The 27,315-nt window shown below is 48.2% G+C and overlaps 1 protein-coding gene across 2 annotated transcripts in view; it reads left to right on the forward strand.

Moving 5' to 3' along the window:
• LOC142588121 (cell division control protein 42 homolog) overlaps positions 1-17,909 on the forward strand; it is a 123,997-nt gene extending 106,088 nt beyond the window's left edge. Inside the window, exons 3-5 of one of the 2 annotated variants that reach the window (XR_012829669.1) lie at positions 9,152-9,340; positions 10,548-12,096; positions 12,876-17,909. Coding sequence is in view for 1 of the 2 variants with exons in the window: in XM_075699602.1 (XP_075555717.1) it covers positions 9,152-9,340; positions 10,548-10,904 (546 nt within the window). In the remaining variant the exon portion in view is untranslated. Of the gene's footprint in view, positions 1-9,151; positions 9,341-10,547 lie in introns of both variants that reach the window. The other variant, XM_075699602.1, reaches the window with a different exon arrangement.
• Positions 17,910-27,315: the final 9,406 nt, after the last annotated feature.

The following is a 27,315-nucleotide window of genomic DNA, read 5'->3' on the forward strand; positions in this document are numbered from 1 at the left end:
TCGTTTTCTTGAGCCTCGGCATTAATGTGAACACCTCGTTTCTCTTGATTCCTGCCGTTTTAAACTGTACTTCTTTTCCTTTTTCTTTCCCCCCCCCTCCTTGCGTATTTTACGCATTGGCTTTCCCGGCCGGTAAAGGCTTACCCCCGCGACGGCGATAGCGATGGAAGCAGCTGGGTCGCCCGTGCTTGGGACGAGAAATGACGTCTTAATCGGGCCATTACAGGAGTTTATAGTAGAGCCAGCAACGGCCGAGTCTTCATCCGATTCCCTCCCCCCCCCCCCCACCTCGTACCCGTCCCTCCCTCAGGCACACACACATTGGCTTCCATTACGAGCTCTAGCGACAGAGCATTTAGCCTGGTATGTCTGTATAATACCCGTACCTTCGCTGTGGAGTTGAGCCGCACACCCCTAAAATTTTTGCTGCTCTTACAGTTGTTGTTGTTGCTGTTGTTGTTGTTTCCCTTGCATCGGCCTGTAATACTCACCCGCTGCTGTTGCTCCGTGCCTGTGCACATGGCATTCCGCATGCTTCGACCGAGGTCGCGGATTCGAGTCTCCCGTTCATGGCGGCGGCGGCCGAAATGCCAAAACCGCTCGTGTATTTAAATGCAGGTGCACGTTAACAGGCCCCCCGAGTAGTCATCATCGTCATCTTCTTCTTCAGCCTATTTTTATGTCCACTGCAGGACAAAGGCCTCTCCCAGCAATCTGCAATTACCCCTAACCTGCGCCAACCAATTCCAACTTACGCTTGCAAAATTTCTTTATTTCAACCTCCCGCCCAAGCACTCCCCGCAGATGGTTAACCAGGGAAGCTGAAACGTGCGGCCCCAGTGTTTATCACTTGGTTAATCCCGACGGTTCATTAAACGACGACTTCGTAGGCTGCCTGATCCTCGGTAAAGCAGTTGCTGCTTGCACTCGGCTGTACGAGCCTGTTCTTGTGCCCGGGCTGCAGCATCGGCACGGTGCAGACGAACTCTTTGCCGGTTCTGCTCGCGGTGTTACTGATCAAATGCTGCCTGCTCCTAAGGAGTACGTATTACACGTGCCCTACCCATTTCGGAGCAGGAGACAAAAAGCTGCACGCGCGCTCGGCTGCGACGGAGAGCAACGACGTCACTACTGGCGCAGCCAATCGCGGCGCGCCTCTCTCATTTTTCTTTCTTTTCGCGCATGCGCACGAAGTTGCGGCGGAGGAGTTTTCGGCGTACAGGTGACAAACGGACGGACGGACGAACGAATCTGCTAGCCACATACAGCTTCGTTGCAAAAAAAAAAAAAAAAAACCAGCGTGCTTGACACAACGCGACAAAATGCACCACGTTGCCACACTTGGGGTGCGCTTGCACTATGCGATGCCGTGTGTACGTGTAATAAGTGTTTCTGCGGTCGCCTCGCGCGCAATCTCGTTCTTCCTTTGTTCGCCGTGACGTCGGTGCTGTCAACACCACATGTCGAAACGTGTGCCCCCCCTTGCGTCTGCGCTGCCAGTTGCGCTGTTTCCAGACGCGCTCGCGCGTCGTCCTCAGCTGCGTTTCTGCGAAGCGCGTCCGAAAAAAAGAAGAGACAAACTGCTCGGCACACAAGGCGCTGGCGCAGCGCTCTCGCTGCGCCCGCGGTTAAATTTAGCCCTCGCCTGTAGCTGTCTGCCGGCTCCGCATTTCTTTATTAAACCCTTTCTGGCTCTCTTTCCGTTATTTCGCTGCGACGGATGTTAAGACACTAAATAGGAACATTTAAGTGAGCTTTGACTCATAAACGGCTCTCTTCTTTCTTGTTCTTGAAAGATATGTTTTCATTAACTTCGCCATGATAAATGTTAATTATAAGAGTCACAAATTGTATGGGTCAGGCTTCGATTTCTGTTCAATTTCGGGCCGAAACCGCGCGAGCCGGTACGTCATAGTGACGTCACAGATTTTAGTGCACCTTTTCCGTAATTTTGGGCCTTTTGTTGCTCAACAGAAGTTATTAAGACTCGCTAAATTAAGTTTTTGCCTTTTCCTTATTCTTTTTTTTAAGTATACGATGTAACCTGTCTTTACCGATGAAAAAAATGAAATAGGCTCTACAGGATGTTCCAGCGAACACCTTCAAAATTTTTTGAAGACTGCCTCTGGCAGATAGCGCAGTTCTTGTCTGTGAGCTGGTCTACTCACATTACAAAAAAAATTGAAATGCATAATCGACTAATTAACAAGATTCATTAATTAAATTTTTACCTAATTACATTATGACACACATTTCAGTTGACCGATTCTAGCCGGTGAGACTGGAAAGAATATCCACTTCAAAGGAATTGTGTGGATGAGGCCATTTACGAGATATGTGCCATCACACTGTTGCTGTTGTCGTTGTTGTGATTGCGTTTCTTGTGTGCCGTCGACGTGCTTTCCTTTCTATTCTAATTAAATTCTTGCCGTGCACAGTACTCGCGATAAACACGCCACTCGGTTGTGCAACTTTATCACTCTGGAAACTAATTTCCCTCCTCCGAATCTTCCCGAGTTCACAATCTAGTCACCTTTCTTTGCCCCTGTTCTTTATTTCTTTCTTTTTTTTTTTTTTGTAATCCCCGCCGTTCGTAGAAGATAACGCGTCTCGAGATGAAGTCGTGAGTCGCTTGGCGCTTAATTTACGCGCAAGTAATTAAGAACGGAGTGCGCGAACAGCTTGTTCCAGAAAAAAGCTTTCCCGAGTGCGCGCGCCATTAATCTGCAGAGTGTAATACGTGCCCCTTCAACGCTCTCTCTCTCTCTCTCTCTCTCTCTCTCTCTCTCTCTCTCTCTCTCTCTCTTCGTTCTTTATTTTCTGAGCCGGCCGTCATCCCGACGCGACGTTATAGACTGTGTCGCGCAAGCACTTCTCAAACTACGCGTCTTACGGTGCAGCATCGATCGCGCATTTCTATGTTAAGCAAACGATCCACAGGAACTAGAAAGTTCGACACGGGGGGAAGAAGCATGAGCAAATAAACTTTGCCGGCGGAAGTTCGAGCAATTTCCCTTCGCTGCCTTATTACGCGTGCAGCGCGCACTGGCGGTGTGCCTATATTAAGCAGGTATACCGGACACACACAGACGCGCGATAACTCGACAAAAAGATAAATAAACGTAATAAGAGTAGAATCAAGAAAAAAGACATGGGTGCACGGAATAGAAAGTCTTTAAGTGCAGGAAAGTGACTCTGAAGGAACTTTATTGACAATATACTCGCGTTCGAGTTCGTTTGACTCATTTTTTTCTTTGTCTTCCACTTCATATCGGGCTTCCGTCTTGAATGTGCCTATGATTTCATCCCGCGCTTTCATGTTGGAATCGTCTTTGATTTTCATCTCGGGCTGTCATCTCTGATTTGTCTGATTTCACCTTGTGCTCGGCCCGCATACTTTTGCTCACGGCTGTACGTACCTTCGGGGGTTAACAGTATCAGTAAACAAACAAACAAACAAACGAACGAACGAACAAACTCTTGCTCGCCAACCGACGCTTTAGGTTTATATAGTGCATCTTCACGAACTCGCGCTTAGAAGACGAGACATTGTACGCGCCTTGGCGAAACACACTGTGTGAAGTAATCTTGTTAATGAAATGCGTTTCCTGCGATGGGGTATTGTTGAGCCATCTAGCCTGCGCTCCGCAAATTAGAGCTGTTGCGCACCTCTTTACGCCTTTCTTTTTAGGTTTTCTTTTTTCATGAGTGGTTAGGCATGCGACGGGACAACAGGCTTCAAATAGATGTGACACGAACGATTGCTCAAGTATAACTTGCTAACTCCAGTTAAAACGCGCCAGTTGAGCAAACATCTCGGAGGCACATATGACACGAAAGAGGTCACACGAACCAGCAGTGGCAGAAGTAAGTTCCAAGACGAAATAAAAAAAAAAAGAAAGTGATTGTCCTTATGCCTTTGAACTCGCTTATAAAAGCTACATCTTGTAATTTTCCATGTGAAAACCACGAACCGAGTGCAAGGCACGCGGTTGTTAGGGGAACTCCCGACTAATTTTGAGCTTCTGAGGTCTTCAAAGTGCACTGAAATAAAGGACCATTATTCTTTTTTCTTGTGTTTAGCCTCCATCAAAACGCGGTCGCCACTATCGGGATCGAGCCCGCGACCTAGAGCTTACAGCAGCACTGGGCCATGCCGCTGAGCTAACCGAGGCAGTCGGGTAAACGGCACATATATATATATATATATATATATATATATATATATATATATATATATATATATATATATCATTGTCGTTGAAAGCGTAATTTAGTGTGCTTTGGTTCAATCCATCGTCACAAGATGGCGCCACCTCCTACGTCACTTCTGTTTCGTTAGGCTTTTAAGGCAACTCGCCTGTTGACGCATTCTTTGAAGCAAGACGCAGAAGCTCGCTGCAGCTCGCGATATACACACGCAGACGTGAGTATTAGCGACTTGGGGGTTTATAATCGCGCTCAGCCAGGCAGCGAACCTGGCTGAACGCTGAACATAGCGTGCGCAAGTGGTATACTATATCACGAACAGGCAGCTCCGCGCCTTGATGTTTTTTTTTTTTTGTTCTCTGTATACATACAAGCACAACGCATCGCCTTTTTCGAAGAAGGCGACTGTGCTCAAGCCTAACCCGTCTGTCTCGCAGCCCGCATTACGCAGACGTAAACAAACACACATGTGTCCGCCACACAGTGAGGTGTATACTGTCAGTTACGTCTGCTAAGTTGACGCGTCTGCGTCCGGTGGCCGCGGTAGCAATTACGTCTCGGCGTGAGTCCGCATAATATATATATATATATATATATATATATATATATATATATATATATATATATATATATATATATATATATATATATATATATATATATATGAAGACATGCATGCGCCCCGACCGCTACGCCTCGCGTCTGCGCTAACCAAGAAAAAACAAGAAAGCCCGTTGAGGAGAGTTGTATATGTGGCTTTTGCTCGCGTGCTTTGTGCCTATAGCTGCCGGCTGCGCGGCGACTGATTTGCGCAAGCCGCGCGTCACGCAGGTGTTAATTAACGGCTCTGTTGCACGCGGCTCGCGCCCTCAACCCGTTTTTTTTTTTTTTTTAATCTTTCGGAACGCAGCTGCCCGCACCCAAATTCTATAGGCGGTTTGAAGTTTCTTGTGGCTGGTTCGACGCTTTGTACCGAGCACATGTACAGCTGTCTACGCTTACATACGTCGATCGTCGTGGCCCGCTTAATTATTACCAGGGCTGTGGTGTTTGCTTCCGTGTGTATTACTGTTCCCTATAATCGATCACTGGTCAGCGTAAAAAATGCAGCAGAAAAGACTATTAACTGGAACAACGCTGCATTTCACGCCACCGCGACCATTGAGTCCGCATAGATATTTCTAAAAACTGTGCACTACAGGCACTATAACTTTCTAGCAAATCGGTTATATGCTTTGAGTAGCTGGCTGACTTCGATTTGTCCAGCTATAGACTATTCTTCGTATGGCATGTAGAAAGTTAATTAGTGATTTTCTTTCTTTCCTTGTGCAATTGCATCTGGCGATTATAGCGCGCATTTTTATGCGCGGCCACTGCCATAAAGTGTGGCCACTGCAAGGGTAACCTTTTTTTCACGTTTAATCTGCTATATTTAGTAATGTGAACAGTCGTTGCGTAAACACGCGGTGAACGCAACCAACCACTGTTGCGATTATAGTACCTTCATGTTGTGTATTATACGCACTCGCTTGCTTGTATGCCGCACACTTTCACCGCAAGGGTGCGCCGCTGTCTGAAACGGTCCCCACTTGCGCTGCTCGCAAACCGTCGCAGTACCGCCACTCGACCAGTCGTTGCGAGCTCTCTTTCACTATACTGACGCAGAGAAGACAGGCAAGGCTATGCACACCTTGCAGACTGCAGCAGAGAGCATCGGTCGACTTTTGCCGCGCTGTAAAGCCGGGACAAAATGCGGCGTCAACTCGCAACGTTGGGGATCGCTTGGCACTCGGTCAGAGAACAAAAGGCGGAGACGCGCGAGCAAAAGACAGAAGACAAAGGAAAGAAGCAGAAACGCGTCGTCTGCAGCGCGTGCCAGGCATATCGCAGACGAAACAGGCCGTCCTTCTGGATCCGCTTGCGGCTCCGGCTTGGATCGTCTCGTATGTCTCTCGCAGTGCAGCTTTTGTTCCACGCCGCGCGTGCCTCTATTGTTTTTTCGAGAGGTCTGTTTTAGCTCGAGATTTATATATAGATATATATATTAGCGCTGTGGTAGTGTGGCATGTACAGCGGTCTTGTCCTGCGCGGGCTTTAGTGCGCGCGGTGTCTTTATGTTGTTGATTTTCGTTTGTTTATTTGTCCTTTATCTCTCAAACGAACAGTTTCTGATTGGAAGTGATAGCACTGTAATGGAAGGCGCAAACAAGAGGAGAACTGATTCTCACAATTGTCGTCTGTTGCAATATGCGGCGGTACACTATGGAGAAGTAAATGTGCCACTGATTCATTTTTCAACTTCAACTTTCTTAATTCTTCTAGTATAAACTAGAAACGTCGTCCTGGGCTAAAACCTGCCATAAGCAGCTTGACTGGTTAATTGACAGCAGGAGCCTGTCAATTAATCAATAGTTCGATCGGCATTGTTTGTGTTTAACCATTGGCGCAGTACAAAATCTTCGAAGGTATATACTGAGGTACGGGTCACACTGCGTCGCCCTGTCGGAAGAAAATCAATTTGTCACAAAGTTACCTCCAGGCTAGTGCTTCCTGTGCTCAACCACGGTTCTACACTTGGAAAAATTGTGAACCTTCCTACGAACCATTTCTTTTGTTTGGATGACTCGCTCACCCACTCGCTCTGAACCACTCAGTTAGTGGATGTGACCAAGACGTCTCAGAGTCGTTTGCAATGTTGGTGGTCCACCAGTGGTTGTTACCACAACTCACTCACTCACTCACTCACTCACTCACTCACTCACTCACTCACTCACTCACTCACTCACTCACTCTCAGTGAGTCAGCGCGACAAGCGCACTCACTCTACCATGCACTTACATTTCAGTACGTGACCAACACCGCTCACTCACAATCATTTACAGAGCAAACAGACGGCGCGCATGCGTCGTTGTTTTCTTGCCGCGACCTCCATCGCGTGTATAGCGCGATCAAAGCACGAACTGAGCGAAAGAGGGAAGAGTTTTTGTTTTAATAGAAAAAAAAAACGAAATTTAAGATACTCGTTAAACATATAGTCTCCCGCCGCGGGCCAAATCACTTTCTTCCTTGCCATGTATGCGTCGAAACACATATGTGCCGTGATGCAATTCGTCACGTCCTTGACAGACGTGCAGCCGACACCCGCAAGTCGTCTGCTCTCACACATGGTAGTCGAGAAGCGATATAAGGAACACGTGTTCGCGCACGTACACCGGGTGTAATCGTTTCTCCTCCTATTCATTCGTTTATTTTACGTATATATATATATATATATACAAACGGCTGCGCGCCTGGGCGAGCGGCCGCGGCAGATGAGCGGCAAGCGAAATAGAGGCGTGGCTGTATACGCGTCGTTTGTACGAGGAACGACTACGCCGTCCAAAGCAAACGAAGGCCAAGGTCGCGTCCCGTGTTTCCTCGTGAGCGGCGTTGGAAGAAGGAGCGCGATCCGACATGTGGTCCTTTTTTAACGACTTCGAAGGACTTGGCGGAGCTGGATGTGGGCGGTGTACAGTAAAGAGGAGTTATCTGCGAGGGTAGCTAGGTGACACCACGTGCGAACATGTGCCATCGTCTACGTCCTAGTGCAAAACGAGTGCTAGTACGAGCGGGTCGGTACACATGTTCTAGCTAAATCATGCGGCTAAATCTACACATACAGTATACTATTAGGTACAGTAGTTTGTCGGCAAATCCTTTAGCGATAACTATATGCGCGTCTATAGCAGTAGTCGCGGCGCGACCAATTCTGCTCTGTTCGTAGAGCAGCGGTTAGTGCGAAATATACCTTATTTCGCTGCTTTCTATGTCGTCTTGCGCGTTGGGCACTATCTTTATTCGTTTTCATATGCCGAAACTTTTGCGCGAGTTTTGGGGATCTGCCTTCAAACGCCTGAGCCTAAGAAATAAATTTTATTGGATGAATCATACTCGCTTACTTTCCGCTCTTGTGATGGAATCTAGATAAACCCTCAGGTTGAACCCTGTCTTCAGGGGCCTTGAGATATTCTGTAAGTGAATGAATACCACAGTAGCAAATTTTGGTTCGCCTGCACGGGCAGACTGCGGACGATGTTTTGCGCCTCGCTAGGAATGTTTATCGACAAGGCAGCGTCACTTTTTGAGGAGCATGTGAGCAAGCAAGATGGCATGGTGTTCGTTGTGACAGAGCTATATCGCCGTCGCAGTAAACCGAGTTCGAATTATCCGGAGAAACGCTGAAGTCTACTTATTTAATAATTTAATTATTTATTTAGTTTATTTTCTTTGTGTGCTGTTTCTTGGCACTCTTGCGTCGGCCGTGCAACCTTAACTAAATAACTCATTTTAAGGTTCAATAAGTTGCTCAATTGAGGTTATTGTTGGTACGATGTCATTGATTTACTCTCTTTTTTTTATTTTTGTGTGATGCAATTGACGTCCGCCTGCGAACGATAAAGAGCCCGACACTTTACGCACTCCTTCGTCCTTGTGACCTTGAAGTGCATTCTTTGTGCGACATACCGGTGCAGTGAAACGAACGGCTGACTTTAAATATCGGGCCAACTGAAACGAAACACATGTGACCGCGCAAGAAGCCTATAGTTTCGGATGGTGTACATACACGGAACACTCCGCGCACAACTTACCGCTTGAAATACGGGTGGAAGCGACAGCAGATGGTCGCAAAACATATAAGTCTATAACCCGATACCGAAACTCAAAAAAAGAAAAAGAAAAACGCCGCGAGAAGGTCATTTCGGGAAGTGACCCTTGAAACTGTTTCAGTAGCACATAGTGTTCGTTTACTACCGGTTTAGCCATGCTCGTTTGCCACCGGTTTAGCCAAAGTGAAACTTCGTTGCACTTCGCCTTTAATTTCCGATAACAGACGGGACACTGTGCTCCCAGTGTACTGACAGCCCCGTCGTTTCTCTCTCTCTCTCGGCGTGCTCTGGTGCAGGACGACTTCGACTCGCTGCGGCCCCTGTGCTACCCGAACGCGGCGGTGCTGCTGCTCTGCTTCTCGGTGGTGTGCCCCACGTCGTTCCAGAACGCGTCGCAGAAGTGGCTGCCCGAGCTGAGGCGACACTGTCCCGACGCGCCCATCGTGCTCGTCGGAACCCAGTGCGACCTGCGCTCGGACGTCAAGGTGAGAGTGTGCCACGACGGGCGTGCGGTTTGAAGCCGACCGCGGCGAAATCCGGGTACAGCGAATTGCTCTCTATATCGAACTTGCGAAAACCATTTAGCCGACATTGAGGCAGAATTAGTTCTTAAAACGAACTGGACATTGGATGTAGTTTCAAACGTTTCGGAAATCGGGAATTGGGAGCTCTTAAAGACACGCTAAACAGAAAGACTAAGGCAGTCTAGACAAATAGAGTGTACTTCAACACTCTATTTTTGTTAGTTTCGATGCAATAGATTAATTTGTTGTAATAGATAATTAGTTTGTAATAGATTAATAGATAACACACACACAGATACAATGTATGTGTGTGTTTTGTTTTTGTTTTTCGTATTTGGATGGTTGTGAGGCTCAGTAAAACACCATCAAACTTGCTCAATTCAATCTTTGGCTTTTCTGAAAAGCAATGCAGTCGAACCGTACCGACAAAAATATTAACTGTGGCACGAGCAGGCGTCGCCCAAAATCCATGACGTGACGTCACGGTGTACATAGTGAGGAGAACTTCAAGGCGGCGTCGCCCCCAGTCTCTTGTATTCCGCGTCTTTTTCTAGCATACTGTAAGCCTCTTCTCGTCGGCAAGAGACGCTTTTTTGGTACTGCGAAAGCGCAACTTAGTAGAACAACTCAAATAGCAATCGTCTATTGACAGCTGAAGGCGTACCGCAGGTCGGGAAAAGCTCAATGCCTTTGTAAAGTATCCCTTCAAGGTCGACATACAACTAGAACCGCGAATGTGTGCCTCGCTCTAAGCCTAGCAGGTAGTTCGTCTCCGCCAAGCCTATGGCGCGATCACCTCACACTGTCCTCGCCTGCAGGTGCTCATCGAGCTCGCGCGCTACGGCGAGGAGGAACTTCAAGGCGCCGTCGCCACCAGTCTTTTGTATTCCGCGTCTTTTTCTAGCATACTGTAAGCCTCTTCTCGTCGGCAAGAGACGCTTTTTTGGTACTGCGGAAGCGCAACTTAGTAGAACAACTCAAATAGCAATCGTTTATCGACAGCTGAAGGCGTACCGCAGGTCGGGAAAAGCTCAATGCCTTCGTAAAGCATCCCTTCAAGGTCGACATATAACTAGAACCGCGCATACGTGCCTCGCTCTAAGCCTAGCAGGTAGTTCGTCTCCGCTAAGCCTATGGCGCGATGACCTCACACTGTCCTCGCTTGCAGGTGCTCATCGAGCTCGCCCGCTACGGCGAGGAGCCCGTGCCGGAGTCCGCGGCGCGACACGCCGCCCACCGCATGGGGGCGCTGGCGTACGTCGAGTGCTCGGCGCTCACGCAGAAGAATCTCAAGGAGGTCTTCGACACGGCCATCGTCGCGGCGCTGCGCCGGAACAGCCCGGGCCTCGTGGGCAAGGGCTTCCACCTGCTGTCCACCAGGTCGCCGGGCTCCAGGAGCAACGGCGCGGGACAGTTCACCAACGGCTTCGTGCCGTTTCCCCGGAGGCGCGCCATGTCGCTGGACCGGCGGGGCCGGGACGACGGCAAGAAGACGGGCTGGAAGAAGTTGTGCTGCTTCATCTGAGGTGTTCGTTTGTGCCTGCGTTTGTGTGTGTGTGTACGGTGCGCGTGAAGCTGAAGTGCGCTTCCTACGGTGCGGAGAGCTCGACGAGAAATTTGTTTCCGTAGAACACGGTGTTGGTCGTGGCGTTGTGTGGAGCAGCGACGGGTTTTGGTTCGTTTCGACGAGGGATGCGACCAACGTGTCAGGAAAGACAAGTCTCAGGGCTGAAGTCAAGATCATCACTGGCAACAGGGCACCGCCTGGGGACTGGAGCGCTATGTGGAGCCAGTCGGTTCTCGCGGACGCTGGAAGTGACTTGTGAAGGCGTGTGTTCGCGTTCTGTGGACGCTATAGGGCCGGCACATCATCTACTGGCCACGTGAGATGGCGCTGTGCCGTAGACAGTCGCTCACTGCGGCTTCTGGCCGTTTTTTTCGACGAGATTTGTCCAGAATAGACGTGGGTCTTCGGGGGTGAAGTCAAGATGACGGCGGCGACCGCAGCTACACGTAGCCCGAGTCGGTTCCCATTCACCTTATTATTTTTTTACGAAAGTCTTCGTGATGTTCTTCTGGATCAACGGTGCCACCAACAGGTGTTTCTGGTTTCGCAATCTGGTTCTGATAATTGAAGCGGGAGAGCCTTCGCGTCTCCAATTCCGGCCTTCCTGCCAGATGGCGTCGGCGTGAACGCCATGATTGTGACCACGTGTTCGCTGACTCGCCATGGCGCATCGTTGCTATCGCGTGTAGAGGTTTATTATCCGCGGAACTGGCTAGGAGAGCGACAAGAACGACAAGCAAAGGAAGAAGGCTTCGAGTAACCTATCCGGCATGGGCCGTCTAGTAATGTGATCGTCGGACGTATTCGACACCAGGTGTGCATGCCTGTCACGCCGAGCCCTACCGAGCTTGAGCCCAAGCAAGTCGCACTTCAGCAACTACTCGGAGCGTTTTAACGGGAGGGGATCATGCTTCAGCAATGACTGTGCATGTCGGGACACTTCGTGTGGAGTGGAACGTCCAGTCAACGCAAGACCTCGTCCTCTACGAGGACAATTTCCAGCTGTGCGGACGGTGCCTTTTCGTCGACAGCTGTAACTGTTTGGTGACTGTTTCGTCGGCTTGTGATGACAGTGGTCATTGTTTATAGTGGTGCTGCGAAGTGACGGCCGAAGACTGTGCAAATCTGCTCGCCCAGACATCAAGATAGCGTATGGTCTTTTTCTTTTCTTTTTTTTTAAAGCGTGTCCGTAAAGCGTTTGAGTTTACGGAATGCGGGATCACCGGATAGGTCGACGGTGGCAGCAGTACGGGTAGCGCCATCTTGTGACACTCTCTTCAAACACAACGCCTCGGAAGCGTTTTTGTGTTGTGCCAGTGCTCTACCATAAAGGGTATATGGTATGGTACGAAAAACTTGATTCAGGTCATTCAGGTCGCGCTAGTTTCCTAGCCCGAAGCGGGCCGGTCCCAGGTCGGGACCAGAAGGCCTGTAGCCTCTCGGCAGCATCGCGGGCCCGATGGACTGCCCATGCCCGTTCTTCTAGTTCGGGGCTAGGGACATTCTAGGGACCATACTACGGAGAGCCGCGTCCCAACACTCTTTGATGTTGTCCTTATGGCTGCGTAACGTACAGCGAGCACACAACGTGGGCAGAAGGGGAAAAAAAGGGAAACTCCCTATACGTCAGCGATCGCTGTTGCTGATGCCTCTGCACCACCAGATAATGAGAACGTGCTCGTAACAACTGTAGGCCTCTCTGCTTCATTTGAGCCCAATGTCACGCGGTGGCGCCACCATACGCACGTCTACCTTGCCGGTGTTCTGGCATTCCGTGAACTGTGATACCCTTATGGACAGGCTCTCTTGTTTTAGTTTCCTCTTTGCATTCTTGCCTGCCGAAGCACCCATCTCTGAAACGCTGGACGAGGCCTGAAGCTCCGTGAGGTGCAGTTTTTCTTTTCTTTTCTTTTTTTCTTTTTTATACAGTGCGCTCCAGTCAACAGTCCTTCCAGCATCGAGCATCAGACACCCGTCGAGCACGTCATCTGTACTGCGTATACCGTCTGGTCTCGCGCACGTTCTGGTCATGGTGTTCTGTCTAACCGACCTCTGGCAGACGGTGATGGTAACTCCAGCGACAACTGTGCCTGCTGGCGACCGCGCGCGGCATTGCGACGAGGCTCTGAACGTCAGGCTTTATAACTGGGCCGATATTCCTTTATCTTGTGGCCAGTCTCCGAGTCTGTAAGGTAGTTTTCAACCATTGTGTCCGACTGCCGTCTCCGAGGGTTTACGATCACTTCTTTGTGTATATTAACTCTTTCTCAGTTACTGCTTGCCCTCAAGATACATAGTATAAGGCCTCTTGAAACAGACTTTATGCTGTTTTCCCGGTGATGACAATATATATATTTTTTTCTTCTCTGTGCGCGCGTTTGTACGGCACATTACGCCCGATCCGTCGCACTGGTTTACGCAGTTTTTTTTATGTCGTCGGCTTATCAGCTCGTTTAATACGGTTGCTTTTGATGCTCGTTTAATGGTTGCGTTGTTATCTCTTGCTCTCCACGCCTCTTCTTCGCCAAGACATAAGAAATCAAGTTTCCTTCAGGCAGTTCATGCGCGAGGGATCACGTGACCGGAGAACACCGGTTGAACGAGCCGCTAAAACCCGGCATTGCACTGGCGGGTCGCGCACGTACAGTGCGGTACATTGTTCAAGAGGACACTGACATGATAATGTCATTTTAGATTGCTGTCCAGTACTAAGAGAACACCCAATTAATATTCAGTGTAAGATAGCTTAACGTTTTTCCAAAGTTCTGGAAAGAAAATGCATGATGCGAAACGTTAAGTAGACATGTTCTAATAAATAGGTTTTTCTGCGTGCCTCCTGAATCAAAACTGAACCGTAATCGGCGCCGAGTTAGTAACTAGGTGTTCTTTGTAAGAACGTACCATGCCGTACATCGATGGACATTACAACTGCCATTAGAGTGTTCGCTCGGGAACTCTCCCTGCCACCGTTATTATCAAACTTTGCAGTCAAGTGACTCTGACGTCGAATATGTTGTACAGTATAAATCGTCAGTGTGCTGTGGCAGTATAGTGGAGTTTACAGCATCAGCTGCTGTCTCCTAACGATTTAAGTGATGCCTGTGACCGAGGTGTGGCCCCAAATGACGTTAAATCGATGGCGTGCACGGAATTGTAAGCGACTACCATGTACAGCGAAGTGCTGACTTGAATGATGCGGTGTGGTAGCTCGGCTGTTCCAAGTTGTGTACATAAATGAGTGTCGCTGCACAAAACATTCGAAGTTGGTGACGCCGGTCACACAGTCTGTTTCAGCTAAGCGTAACGGACCGTTCGCTAAAGCAACACGCAGCACTACGTCTGCGCATTATAGCAAAGCGCGTATCGAGGACCGCCTACCGCCGCCCTCTCCCTCTATTGAACGAGGAAAGAAAGAAAATGATGTTAGAGCTATATGACCGTACGATTGGCGGCGTTATTTGCTCATGCTAATTTATTTTTGTATGATAAGGTTGCTTCTATTTGGCAAACGGCGGCTGCTGTGCGGAGATATCACGTAGCTTCGAGACCAATCACAGTCTATGCATACCTCTTCCAGTTGTCCTTGACATTGGGCCTGTATTTAAGAGAAAAAAAAAATGTAGCAGTATGCACCTCCGCTTACAACCCACGTACAAAAAAATTTTTTTTACAATCTTCACGATTACCTAGAGGCTCCGAAATCTCGAACAACGCGTGCTCCAGGCTTTGGCGCAGTCACAGAACAATCATTGTGTAACTGTGCGGTGGTTTGTAATACAGTACACAGTTCTTTTAGTACAGCTTCCCACATCTCTCCTTACCGTAGACCGTAGAATAGCTCACCCCGCAAACTGTGTTCTGGTGACAAGCGCCAAAAGCAAACGAAGCAAGCAAACTCTCTACTACATACTGTGCCAACATTCTTTGTTGTGTAGTAACGTTGCCCAGTAGAAACGCCGCCAAACAGACTGTGTTCAAACAGCGTATTTGCAAACCAACAAAATCGCTCAGATGCAAAAATATATACGGTAAAGTTGCATCAACAAACAGCCTTAAGCAGTGTGCCAAGCGTAACAGAAGAAAAGAAAAAGCCCGTATTTTCGCTGATTTATCAGCAAGAGGGACGCGTTTCCTGCAAGAGATAATCATTCTTGAGCGCCTGTTCAGAAGTTTTTCCACACACACACACACACACACACACACACACACACACACACACACACACACACACACACACACACACACACACACACACACACACACACACACACATATATATATATATATATATATATAGGCGTACGGTATCGGATATATATATATATCCGATACCGTACCCCTAAGAAAACCAGGATACATCAGTCATTAGAGAGCTTTTCGCGAACGGCCTGCCGCCGATTCAATCACAATCACACTGCTGGGCAGGCAGGGGTACGAAAATGTAGCGGGAAAACCTCCTCACTGTGAATCTGAACATGATCTTGTAAGCCTCCCAGTGACTACTGTGAGTTAGGTGCCCGAGATAAAGGTTTGTGCCAAGCTTGGTGAGCATTAGTATTGTTTGTGACAACGCTCGAAACCGGATGTATTCGAGCTTCGACCGACAAAACACTAATGCCCGTGTCGTCTGTCTACTCGTCGGCAAAGCACGTTGGCTTTGTTTGTCCTTCCCGGCCCTGTATAGCTGTAGCGCAGTAACTTCCGTCATCTAAAACAGCACCGACTACATTTCTCCCCCACTGAGAAGTTTTAGCATACCGCAATTGCGTGGCGATTTGGAGCGTGTACGTAACTGCACGCCAAATATTTGCACTGTTTGCACCCTAATGAGCACTAGCTGTGGCGAACGATAGTAACGGTGCACGCAACAACGTCGTTTTCTTGCTACGGCGACCTAAAACTCCATAGTAAACAATCTTGGCACACCGCAATTAAGTGGTGACTTTGCTACCGTAGACCGGCGATGAACATACCTGAGTCGGCCTATGTTGCTAGTAAGATTTAAAAAACACGGCGAACATATTTTCAGCGTAATTAGCCTGCGCTAAAACTCCCTAACTTCAGTGTCACCGCGCGTGTAGGATTTTTTTTTTTTGTAAGTGTGACGCACTTGCTTCTTGTTATAGCACCGCAATGCACCTCTTTCTTTTGTTGCTGTCGATGCTGTGCACATTGTTATCGCTGTGCGTCATTAAAGTGCACGCACTTGGGTTTCTTTATTGTTTTTAGCTTGTTCTTGTAGCGCGTTATCCACTAGTGCCCCCCTCCCTCAACCTATATCAGCCTTTGCGATAGCGCAGGTTGCGATAGGAGGGGTGCCCCCTACACCAAGAAATCGAAAGACATATCAGTTTTTTGCCTCGTGCTTTAGACCCTTCGCTGAGTTTGAAGCCCTGCATTGGTGTCTTAGCGCGAACCGTTGTCTCCGTACCTTATTGTCCTTTTTTTGTTTGTGCCGTTTTCTTTTCCCTTTCATAACCTTCCTCCTCCTATCCACCGATAACAGCGCGAAAGCGCCGATCTGTGCAGTTGCCTCTAAATGTTCCTGAACCATGCTCGAAACAATCGTCAGAGTTCGTACTTGGGCGATTCATTCTTCCGTACACTAGACGTGATTAGAGAGTTTTAGAGGACCAATAGCGCAGTAGTGGTGCGGCCACTGTGAAATCCCAAGCATTTTAGCATCGACGCATGTTGCGACGAATGGAACAATTAAGTAGAGTCATCCTTCAGGCGGAAAAGATCAGATCTTGACGGATATTTCGATGTCGCGATCGAGGCTCTCAGCGTCGGGCGCAGGTGACCGTTCTATAGATCTATCCATCGATAGTACTAGTTGGTCTATCTATAGACATATTTATAGATATCACCTATAGAATAACAATCGTCTAGCGGTAGCATTGGCATGTGGTTTGCGCTACGACGCGAGCAGGCCTGAAGTGTTTCAAGAAATGTTAGTGGCGGCTGCAAGTCTCGTTTATGTCAGTGCAATGTACCTGTAGAATATATCCCACATTTGTTAACGAATAACATTTTATTACTTGCTTAGACAGTAGTTTGAGTACTACTGTTATTTATTACACTTTTAACTTTGCTATCGGACTACTGAATGGAAAGTGCACAGAGAAAACTGAAATGCACGTGGTGGCCAAATTCGTGACACATGCTGACGCACCGAATTGGCAGAATGATTTAGCATGGTCGTAGTTTAACAGAATGATAAAGCGTCGTAGCTGTTTATCAGAATTACTTAGCACGCTACAGGTACCACTCCTTTCAGGTCACCAGAAGCGCGCCCGCAGATCGCGCACACGCACTGCTACTGACTCCGATCTCTTGGCTACGCTAAGCCGCTTCAGTCCCGTGTTTCTAAAACTCCCCAACTTTGATTCGCACGATGTGGTTCCTCCGATAACACCTTGAGGTCGAAGAGTGCATTTAAAACGTGAAAAATGGATGTATTGAATAATAAAGCAAGTGTACATAGTACAATTTCGTCTAGTGGAGCTGATTGCAACGTTGTAACAGAAGAATGCCGAGCGAATGTTTTCTGAAACTTCCTAATTTCGTGTGCGTAATGTGATTCCTCTGATCGAGCTTAAAGGGTAGCTTCAAAGGGGGAACTTAAGTGTAGCATGACGCAATAAAAGCAAAATGTACCTAAAAAGATACAGAAATTGATCATGTGGCTTACATTTTCCTTTTTCCTTGTTTCTCTGCTTTCTCATATACCTTGGTTCGTTTTTCGTTGCTTCTCGATCTTCTCGGCATGCGCTTCCAGACATTCGCGTGCACTTTTGTGTTTCTATGAACGTGATCGCCAGAGCGGCGACGTGCGGTTTTGTGTTGGAAGTGACTCGACGTAAATGACGTGCGTGTGTTGTGGACTTGTATATTATTCCTTGTGTATGATGTGTAAATAGGATATTAATAAAGTGCGCAATTTTTTAGGACAACACGGAACCTTCGTGTCTGGTCTCTCATCATTCTCGCCAAACAAATCTGTACACGCGTGTGACGTCGCGCGCACAAGGTGAGTTCTGCTTGCGCTCAGAAAATGACACTCGCAGTGGCATATACGCATAACACACACACACGAACACACGCGCGCACACACACACACACACATAAATATATATATATATATATATATATATATATATATATATATATATATATATATATATATATATATATATGTGTGTGTGTGTGTGTGTGTGTGTGTGTGTGTGTGTGTGTGTGTGTGTGTGTTAGCATTGGGGGCTCAATCTCATCGCTCGTAAGCCGTTGTCAAGATTGGAGTCCGGCATGAAGTAGAAGGTAGCTGGCCCATGCCGTCGTCCAACTTATCCACGCTGAGGACGTTGACGAAGGGAAGGACTGCTTCTCATCGAGAACGAGGAATATGGGTTTATTTACAGTATTTACACGCAGTTCATCAGTCTAGCATGACTGCGAGAGAAAGTACGACAGTCTAACACGACCGCTTGAGAGAGTGTCTTAGTCTAACATGACTGCGTAAGAAAAGTGTCTCGAGCATCCGCACAACAGCCGTTTATAAACACTCGGTCCTCCCCCGATTCCAAGGTGGCGGAAACGTTCGTCCAATCATCGTAAACATGCCGCCTCTCCGCGGGACGGTTTACACACACAGGTTCTCGGTCCGAAACCGACATCACACGAATTTCGTAGAACTCGTAGCGGACCCTCGCAGCGCGCCCGGGTGGCCATTGTCCTGCGTCTTGGTCGGCGCGTGGAAAGGGGCCTCCGATGATGTTCCCGCGGCAACTCCCCCACCCGTAGCAGATCAGGTCCGCGTTAGTGGGCTCGGTAACAATAGTTGGCCCGCCGAACTCATTCAGTCACAATGGCGATTCAGTGACGCTGTGGCTAGAGGTTTGCGACGGCGCTCCAGGAAAAGATGACCCCGTGGTCGCAACTGGTTGGCAAAACCTGCACTGCAGCTGGCCGTTCTTAACAGTGCGTGTGTGTGTGTGTGTGTGTGTGTGTGTGTGTGTGTGTGTGTGTGTGTGTGTGTGTGTGTGTGTGTGTGTGTGTGTGTGTGTGTGTGTGTGTGTGTGTGTGTGTGTGTGTGTGTAAGGTGCTGTGTGCGCCGTTCAGGACTGCTGGGAGTGAATCCTGCATTGTGAACGCATTATGTATTTATTTTTGCTTTTACCCATAGCACATTGCGGCACTATACTAGATGACATCGAAATAGATGCCCCAGCGAAGGCTGTATTTTTGCAGGCTGCATACGACAGGAGTTATTGTGTATGGGGGGCCGGGGGGGGGGGGCACGTCATAGCTACGATGTTTTCGACATGAGCTATTCCGAAAAAGCGCGCGAAGAACGCGCCACTGAGTCGCACCCGAGGAAGTTAGACATTAGTAACAATCGTAACCCAAGTCAACAAACAACTAAGTCAACGAAAGCACGAAACAAATTGTTCCTGTGGTGCATAACTAATTAAGAATGACGGTTAGATTTACGATAAGCTTGATATTTGAGATTAAGAAGAAAAACAGGAAAATGAAAGAACTCAACTTTTGCCTCCCGTGGTAGCCCAATCCTCAAAATGCAGACAACGCGTGCGATATGTTCTCTCCATTGGTCCGTTGGAAAGCTTTCGCTTATTTGTATACCTATAGCCTACACGCAATACCGGGTCACCGGAGGCGTAAACGTGAGCAGCCTCGTCATTATGACGCCATCTTGTGGCGCGACGTTCGACCAGACCGGACAGAGCTCAGATTGCAGCAACCAATCATATTCTTCTCATAACTGCTCGATTAAAGCGGCGGCTCAGTGACAGTGTCCGTAACAGGCATTTTCTTTTTCTATTTCCCCTTAACGGAAACACCCATAAACAAAACAAAAAATGCGTGGCTATGCTATCGCAAACACCAGAGACCAGCGGAGCTCGGAGGTTCTGGTCTCTGGTGTTTGCGATGGCAGAGCCACACAATTTTTTGGCCACTGCGAGAAAGAGGACCGCCGAAGCGAGCGCGCGGGTTTTTATCGCAAGCAATGACGTCACACCACCTGTGTCCCCGCTGCGCCGCTCCTTCTCCCCCGCTAGGCTCCACCCTCCCTCGCCGCGTATCTATGCTGCGCGATGCTATTTTTATACTCTGCTTTCACTCTCAGCTCTCCCTCCCCCAGCTCGGCGAAGCTGCGGACGTCAAGAGAAGCCCAGCGAGGTTCTAACAGCTCCACAGTAAAAACTCTAGGACGTTGTGGTGAGACATGGCATGACACGATGTCGCTACCGGCGTTATTATCACCGTCCACGTCTCCAGTAGCCCGATATTCCCTGAAGGACACTACGTACAACGGACAAACAAGACAGCGTACATAGTAAAACGTTACGCTTAGACTGTCTGCAAACTCGCTTTCTAAAACAGCGTAACCACGGCGAGCTCATTAGGTCGTTTCAACGGCCTCGCTCCGTAATTGACTTCCTCTGTTCCTGGTCCGGGATCACTGGGAGCCTGGTCGGCCCATTCGTCGAGGGTTCGTTATTAATAGCAGCCGTCACGGATTTGCTTCGAAACGTGACCAGCTGCGTCGGTACGGCAAAGAAATGGGAGTCGAGGAAAAATAAGCTGCACTCACGTGACACGGATGCTCGCTGCGGTTTACGGACAGACGCGCACGCTCGCACGGACGGAATGATGACAGTTCAGTGGCATCATCGAGGCACGACCCCTGAAGCGTATACCGTACATGCTCACGTAATACGTGCGCTTTTTTTTTCGAATGATCCAATTTAATCTTGCTTGCTTACTTGCTTGCTTGCTTGCTTGCTTGCTTGCTTGCTTGCTTGAGTGAGTGAGGGATTTATTACTGTCCGTCCATCTGTCTGTCTGTCTGTCTGTCTGTCTGTCTGTCTGTCTGTCTGTCTGTCTGTCTGTCTGTCTGTCTGTCTGTCTGTCTGTCTGTCTGTCTGTCTGTCTGTCTGTTAGGTGCGTATGGACTTAAAGGTAAAACTGCGAAATGAGATCGTGGACAAAAGTCAGGCAAAGGAATAACACAGACGAGCGTCGATTTCCTCGAGGAAAGCGCCCCCACAGCATGTTCCGTCTCTGTCGTCACCGCGCTTCCCTTTCGTAATTCATGGTGGACTCATATAGCGCAGTTTCTCACTCGAAGTAGTACATATATAGGGGCAGTTTCTCGAGCAAAAATGGAGTTACGTGCGAGTGCAACATTATATAAGCGAAGTCGCTGTACGCAGCTCTATATACGCGGTATATGTGAACACCCTTGCGCTGCCGAATCGTGCCCACGCTTTCGCGCAGAACCAGGGAGATGTTCGTGCCTCGCAGAAGACCGCACAAGGTGAATTCGATTTCCCGTATGCGTCATCACGAACAGGCCGACAAATTGAAAAGCAGAACAAGCGGTTAGAACGAACGAAAGAAATAGAGAGAGAAAGAAATCGGTGCAACACGATGCCCGCACGGAAAATGAGCGGTTCGAAAGAGAGAGAAAAAGAAAGAAGGAAAGAAAGAAAAGAAAGAAAGAAAGAAATCGGAGCAACACGATGCCCGTACAGAAAACGAGTGGTTCGCTCTGAAAAATGAACTGGCGTCCGGCGGCGGCGGCGTTTGGCAAAGCGCGTTGCAAACGCGTGCACAACGTACACGCAAGTCCGTGCGTGCGGTGGACCGACCCATCTATTACTATTCGGAGGGTCGGGACCTCTCTACGTGCGCGATCAGTGAGCTTCAAACGCGTATATACGCTTAGAGACGGGCTGTCTCTTTCTATATCGCTTATTTTTATTTCTTTTTCGTTTTCTTCGTGCAGTGACTGGTGGCCGACCTCCATTTAGGTTTAATTTATGTTCCATACTACAAGCATGCGTCGGACGAGCCTATTGGTTTCGTTTTCGTACGGACCCACTCATTAGAATGCGTGTGCCCGTAAAAGATCCATCTATAATACTGCGGCGTATATGTAGAACCCTTCCGACGGTGACAGGTTCGGTTTCACTCTTCTTTTTTTTTAATCGGCGCACTTTTATTCAGATTAGTTAATAAAATTCCTGGGTTGTAACGTGCCAAAACCACAATCTTATTATCAGGCACGCCGCTGTGGGGGAGGCTCCGGGTTAATTTTTGACCACCTGGCGTTGTTTAACGTACACCCTATGCACGGTATACGTACGAGCGTGTTTGGCGATGTGCCTATCTTCCTTTTTCTCTCCTTCGGCTGCAGGAACAAGAGGAAAATTCAACGCCACGGAAAGAGATTCACCCATCTGATGTTTCTGTCTACCGGCAGTATAGCAGTGAGCTAGTAGAGAAAGAGCAATCTTACAAACCACTAAGTCGACGGGGACGTGTAGAATATATCTTGCGCTGAAAAAGAAACAAATTAGTTCGGCAAGGAATCCAATCCTGGGTTAAAATGACTGCGTGCTCTCTCTCTCTCTCTCTCTCTCTCTCTCTCTCTCTCTCTCTCTCTCTCTCTCTCTCTCTCTCTCTCGTATTACCGTATTTCCTCATATTTTACTCTTTCCCTCGTGAATCTAAGGCCTTCGATCCTCACCTTCTGACAGCCCTCAGAACCGGAGGGGCTCGAATGAAAACGTTAAGAGACGGTTTGTTAGCCTCGAGTCTAATCACCGTGCCGCCCCCTTTTGGTCCTTCTGTGCACTAAGAAATGAGAGAAAACTGAGGCTAAAAAAAATAGGTCGACATACCTGTTACCCAACACACGGACTCATGCTCGCGATATACATTCATCCCACACGCCTACAAGGTAAAGCGCTAGTGAATGATCGAAGGTCCAAGAGTGTCGGTGGTCGACGTGGGCATCAGCAGGAACGCGAGTGCCGGTTAACGCGAGCATACGCACAAAAGCCACTGACGGTGATTTCCGAGTAGACGCGGGAGCACGTGATCGCAAGCTGGCCCAGTCGATTTCCTTGTCAACATTGAGTAAGAAAGATAAAATATGGAGCTGGGCAGGCATAGGGCGGACAGATGACCGGTGGGACATTAGAGTTACAGAACGGGTGCCAAGGGGAGGGAGGCGTAGTCGAGGACGGCAGAAAATTAACTGGGGTCACTAAATTTGGAAATTTGCGGGTGCGAGTCGGAATCGGATATGCCAAGACAGGGCAGGGTAATTGGAAATCGCTGGAGGAGACCTTAGTACTGCAATGTAGGTGTAAAAAGAAGAAGAAGAAGAAGAAGAAGAAGATGATGATGATGATGATTACAATGGCGATGGCGAGTCGGAACGTGAGAGTGACCGTTTGCGATTGTGAATGGACGCGATATTGAGTGCCAGTGAGTGCCGATGAGTGGGCGCGGACGCGAGTGTAAAGCGCGAATGGGTGGTGGCAACTGTGGACGGAAGTGAGTGTTGGCGACGTATGAGCGGGCACGACGAGGGTGATTGCTCCCGAGCCTGAGCGAGGGCACAGCCAGTGACGAAAAACGCTCTGCGAGTCAGCATTAGCGAGCAGTATCGGCTTATTGTGCCGACATACGGCGGGCTACATTCGAACGAACGCAGTACTAATAGCTGCCCATCCTCCCTCCGCACGTAACAAGTCATGCGCATGCGCTCGAGCAAAGGCGCCGCAGGACGTCCTGACCTGAATGCTAATGAAACGGAGCCACTAACCTTACGCGCATCGGAGGAGGCAGCCTGGGAAACTGCAGCTTTTGCCCGCGCTGCCGTTAACGCTGTTTGGTTCTTCGCCTTACTTTGCCACCCCCCCCCCTACCACAGTTTTCTTTTTTTCACTGTTCAGATTCTATGCGTTCGGTTCCCTTCTATTTGTGTTCCTTAGACGTGCGAGCGCAACGTATACACGTGCTCGCCTTACTCCAGGTCTCGCCAATTCCGTGCAGTACAGCGAAAGCAGCGGATCGCCTCAGCCAACCACAAGAGGCACCGTTTGTAGAATAGCTTAGCACCACTGTACAGCCTCCTCTAATCGCCCCCTTTTGCGCAACGCACATATCCTGAATGGAATTGCGTCACGAAATGAATTTAGTGGCGTACGACGGGCGTTCTCCTAAACTTATCCGGTACACGCAGCCGCGGCTGTCGTTATATAACCGTCGGATGAAGCGAGATGAAGTGAGCTATTGCTGTGTGCACGCATTTAGCGAGACGGGGAGTATATGTATGCGCGCCGCGATGCGCGCAGCACATTTATGCACAGTAAGTGGCGTGCATCGGCTGCAACGTCCTGTTTGGCAGCCGCGGTGTGACGCGAAGGCGCGCAGGAGAGAAAAAAACAAAAAGAAATATTGGCAAAACAATTCTCCGAAGACGAGGCCTCCTCTCCAGACACGTTCACATCGCGTCGCCAGTCGGCAACAAGCGGAGCGTTTACTAGGTTTGAGGATTGGGCGAGTTGGTATTGCCATTCTAAAGCTGGTACAACGCAACACGGAGAGGAAGAAACAAGCCGATCGAACTCAGCGCAACATAGAAAGGAAGAAACAAGCCGGTCCAACTCAGCGCAACATGCAAAGGAAGAAACAAGCCGAGCCGGCCAGATGAAAGAACAGAGCGCTGACTTCCAACTGTGCTGGAAGTCAGCGCTCTGTTTTTTGATCTGGCCGGCTCGGCTTGTTTCTTCCTTTCTATGTTGCGCTGTACCAGCTTGAGAAAGCGTTTACGTCCCGGTTTGTTATAAATTAAGCAATCTATTCCAGACGCCAAGTTAATTCCGTGTGTCGGAAGTTTAGTAGTTTCTTGCATCTGCGGCACCATCAGAAGCATATGCGCCAGTCGGAAGACACTTAGGAGTTAAACTTTTAATGAGTTTCGTTGCGTCCGCAAATCTGCGTTCCGCGACCACGGCCAGACTTGCGGGACGTGACTGCGGGACGCGCTCAGTTAAGGTGTTTCACCAGGAAATCATCCTTTTCAATGGGTGTGAGTTGGACTCAAAACACCTTTATGGGTGTAATCTGGGTTACATTGGTGTAATGTTCACTAAGGAAATTTCACCATGCACATAGCACACAGATATCAACTGACGCCCACTGAAACGCCCCTTACTGGTGTAATTTGAGTGATTTTTCTCCACGCAAAGCACATTTTTCAATGAACGGGATACGAGTTGTATGAGCAAGGATAATGTGGCCGACGTTCACGTGCACGTAATGTCACCCAACGAACTCGTTAAGACTAACACGCCAAGGTTGACAACGTTGCCTTTGACGAAGTCGCAGGTAAGTACACCTATCGAAACATCGGCCTGCCTGTCTGAGGCACCTTATCTGTCTATACAACTTTGTCCCACAGTGTGTTTCCATATGCTGGCCCCCATCTTGACTTCGGAATTTACTTTTCAGTGAGTGTGTATTCAACTGACAAAGCACATTTATCGGTGTAATTTGTGTTATGCTCGATAAGAGTGTTTCATCAAGCATGAGCACCATTTTGAACGGGTACAAGTCAAACACGTCAAACTCCTTTACAGGTGTAATTTGTTTTTCTGTGTGTAACGGTTCACTCGGGGTCAAAAAAAAAGTTATCGTAACACATCCGCTACGTACTAATTTCGCATTCTGACGTCTTTCGCCGCGTTACCTGTGTTTTTCTCCGCGTAATGCGAGAAGCAGTCCCGACGAGGAAATGTACAGCGAAAGAAAAAAAAGAAGGAGAAGCTATTATGTCCGGGAGTCCTCGCACAGTTAAGAAAAACATCGGCGTTGCCGTGCCACGTTGTACGCCTGTAATCGCTTGAGCAAGCTTGCGCTGACACTTTTCTGTTGCGATTTTTGTATTACAATCTTATTTTTTCTTGCTGCCTCTCAGATGAAAAGTAAATGTCGCCTGATCGAGTCCGTGATACACAGAAAGAGAGAGAGAGAGAGAGATAATAAACATGTTTATTCCATAAATAAAGCTTTCGAGAGGCGTCCTCATTCCAGAATGCCTTGAGCTCGGGCAGCGTCCTGTGCATGTCCTCGCAATCAGCCGTTGCTGATCCTCGAGGTCGGAGCTGGCCAAGGCTCTCTCCCAAAGCTCGTTGGTTTGATAAAGGTTCAAGCTTACGCTAAAACGGCCGGTCACGCGCAAGGAACTTCGAGAGGAGCTCAAATTTCAAGTGACAAGAAACCAAAAGGCTGGGCGAAGCATACAGGCCTCGTTTCTTGTTCATTTGCGTGCCTGTTTGTTTTGTTTTGTTTTTGACATAAATCAAAGTGAGATGCTGACAGATGGTGTCGGCTACACCATTTTGCTATAAAAAAGACATTGGAATATGTAAAAAGTTAGCGCACCTCACATGCAAAACAAAACACATTTTAAATTGGCACGAATACTCGAAGCGCAAGAATGTCAAAACAGAATGATAGAGATAAGTATGTCGCAAAAGCTGTAGATTTACTGCAGATACACAAAATTACACCACAGGAAAATCCACTCACGTAACTGCTTCAGCACGAAAATGTATGCAGTCGTACATGCGGGCGAAGGGCGAGATATGATATAGCCCTCTGCGGTTGCTGCTTTCCTTAAACACCATTGTATAATAAAATATGCTGCTGAGTGAGTTGTTTGTAGACTAAGGGATGCATGTATACTAGCGCGTCGTGGAAAAAAAAAAAAAAACTTAAGGAGGAGGGAAGAATCGCGGTTTAGCCTATAGTCGGTGACAACCGAATATTTACAAGAAAGCTCCACCCATAAAAACGCAGTGCGCCCATCCTTCAACTCTGAAAGACAGCCGAGCCAGCTCGACCCCACTCATTTATTATACAAAAATTACATACAACCAATACGGCTCGTTTACGCCAACACTCTAAAAACAGTTGCACCCTCTAGGGTTTAGTTTTACCACACAACAATGATTGTCCGCGTTTCCTTTCTTTAACGCTGCGAGCCCGGTACTTGCAAGTCACGAACGGCACGCGCGTTATCAGCATGACAGAGCATTCTCGACAGGAAAGTAGGGAGCGCAGCGTTATTAAGAAAGAAAATGCAAGCAAGGCAGATGACGATTATCGTTGTGTGGCAAATATACATCCCAAAGGGTGCCACTGTTTTTAGAGCGAAAGCAACGCTAAAGTACACATAAGGCTGCGCGTTTAAACAGCAATTTATTTTATTTTATTTTATTTTTGTAGAAAACTGTCTTTATGTCGTTGGTTTCAGGAATGAAACATGAATGTCTAGGACAAATTTTACGGGTATCCTGACATAGTGGCTCTGCCAGACGTAATATTTTAGCTTGAAACAATGGGCTTTTATTTTCTAATTAACCCAGCATTTACATTAGCAGAATGTTAAAACCAAAACGCGCGCCGCTTTCCCAAATGCTTTTCGTTTGTAAGTGTTATTTGGCTTTCACGGGCAGGCCCCGCTTTGCTAAAGTATGTC

The sequence above is a fragment of the Dermacentor variabilis genome, chromosome 7, assembly GCF_050947875.1.
Source record: "Dermacentor variabilis isolate Ectoservices chromosome 7, ASM5094787v1, whole genome shotgun sequence".
In the NCBI taxonomy this organism is placed as follows: Eukaryota; Metazoa; Arthropoda; class Arachnida; order Ixodida; family Ixodidae; genus Dermacentor; species Dermacentor variabilis.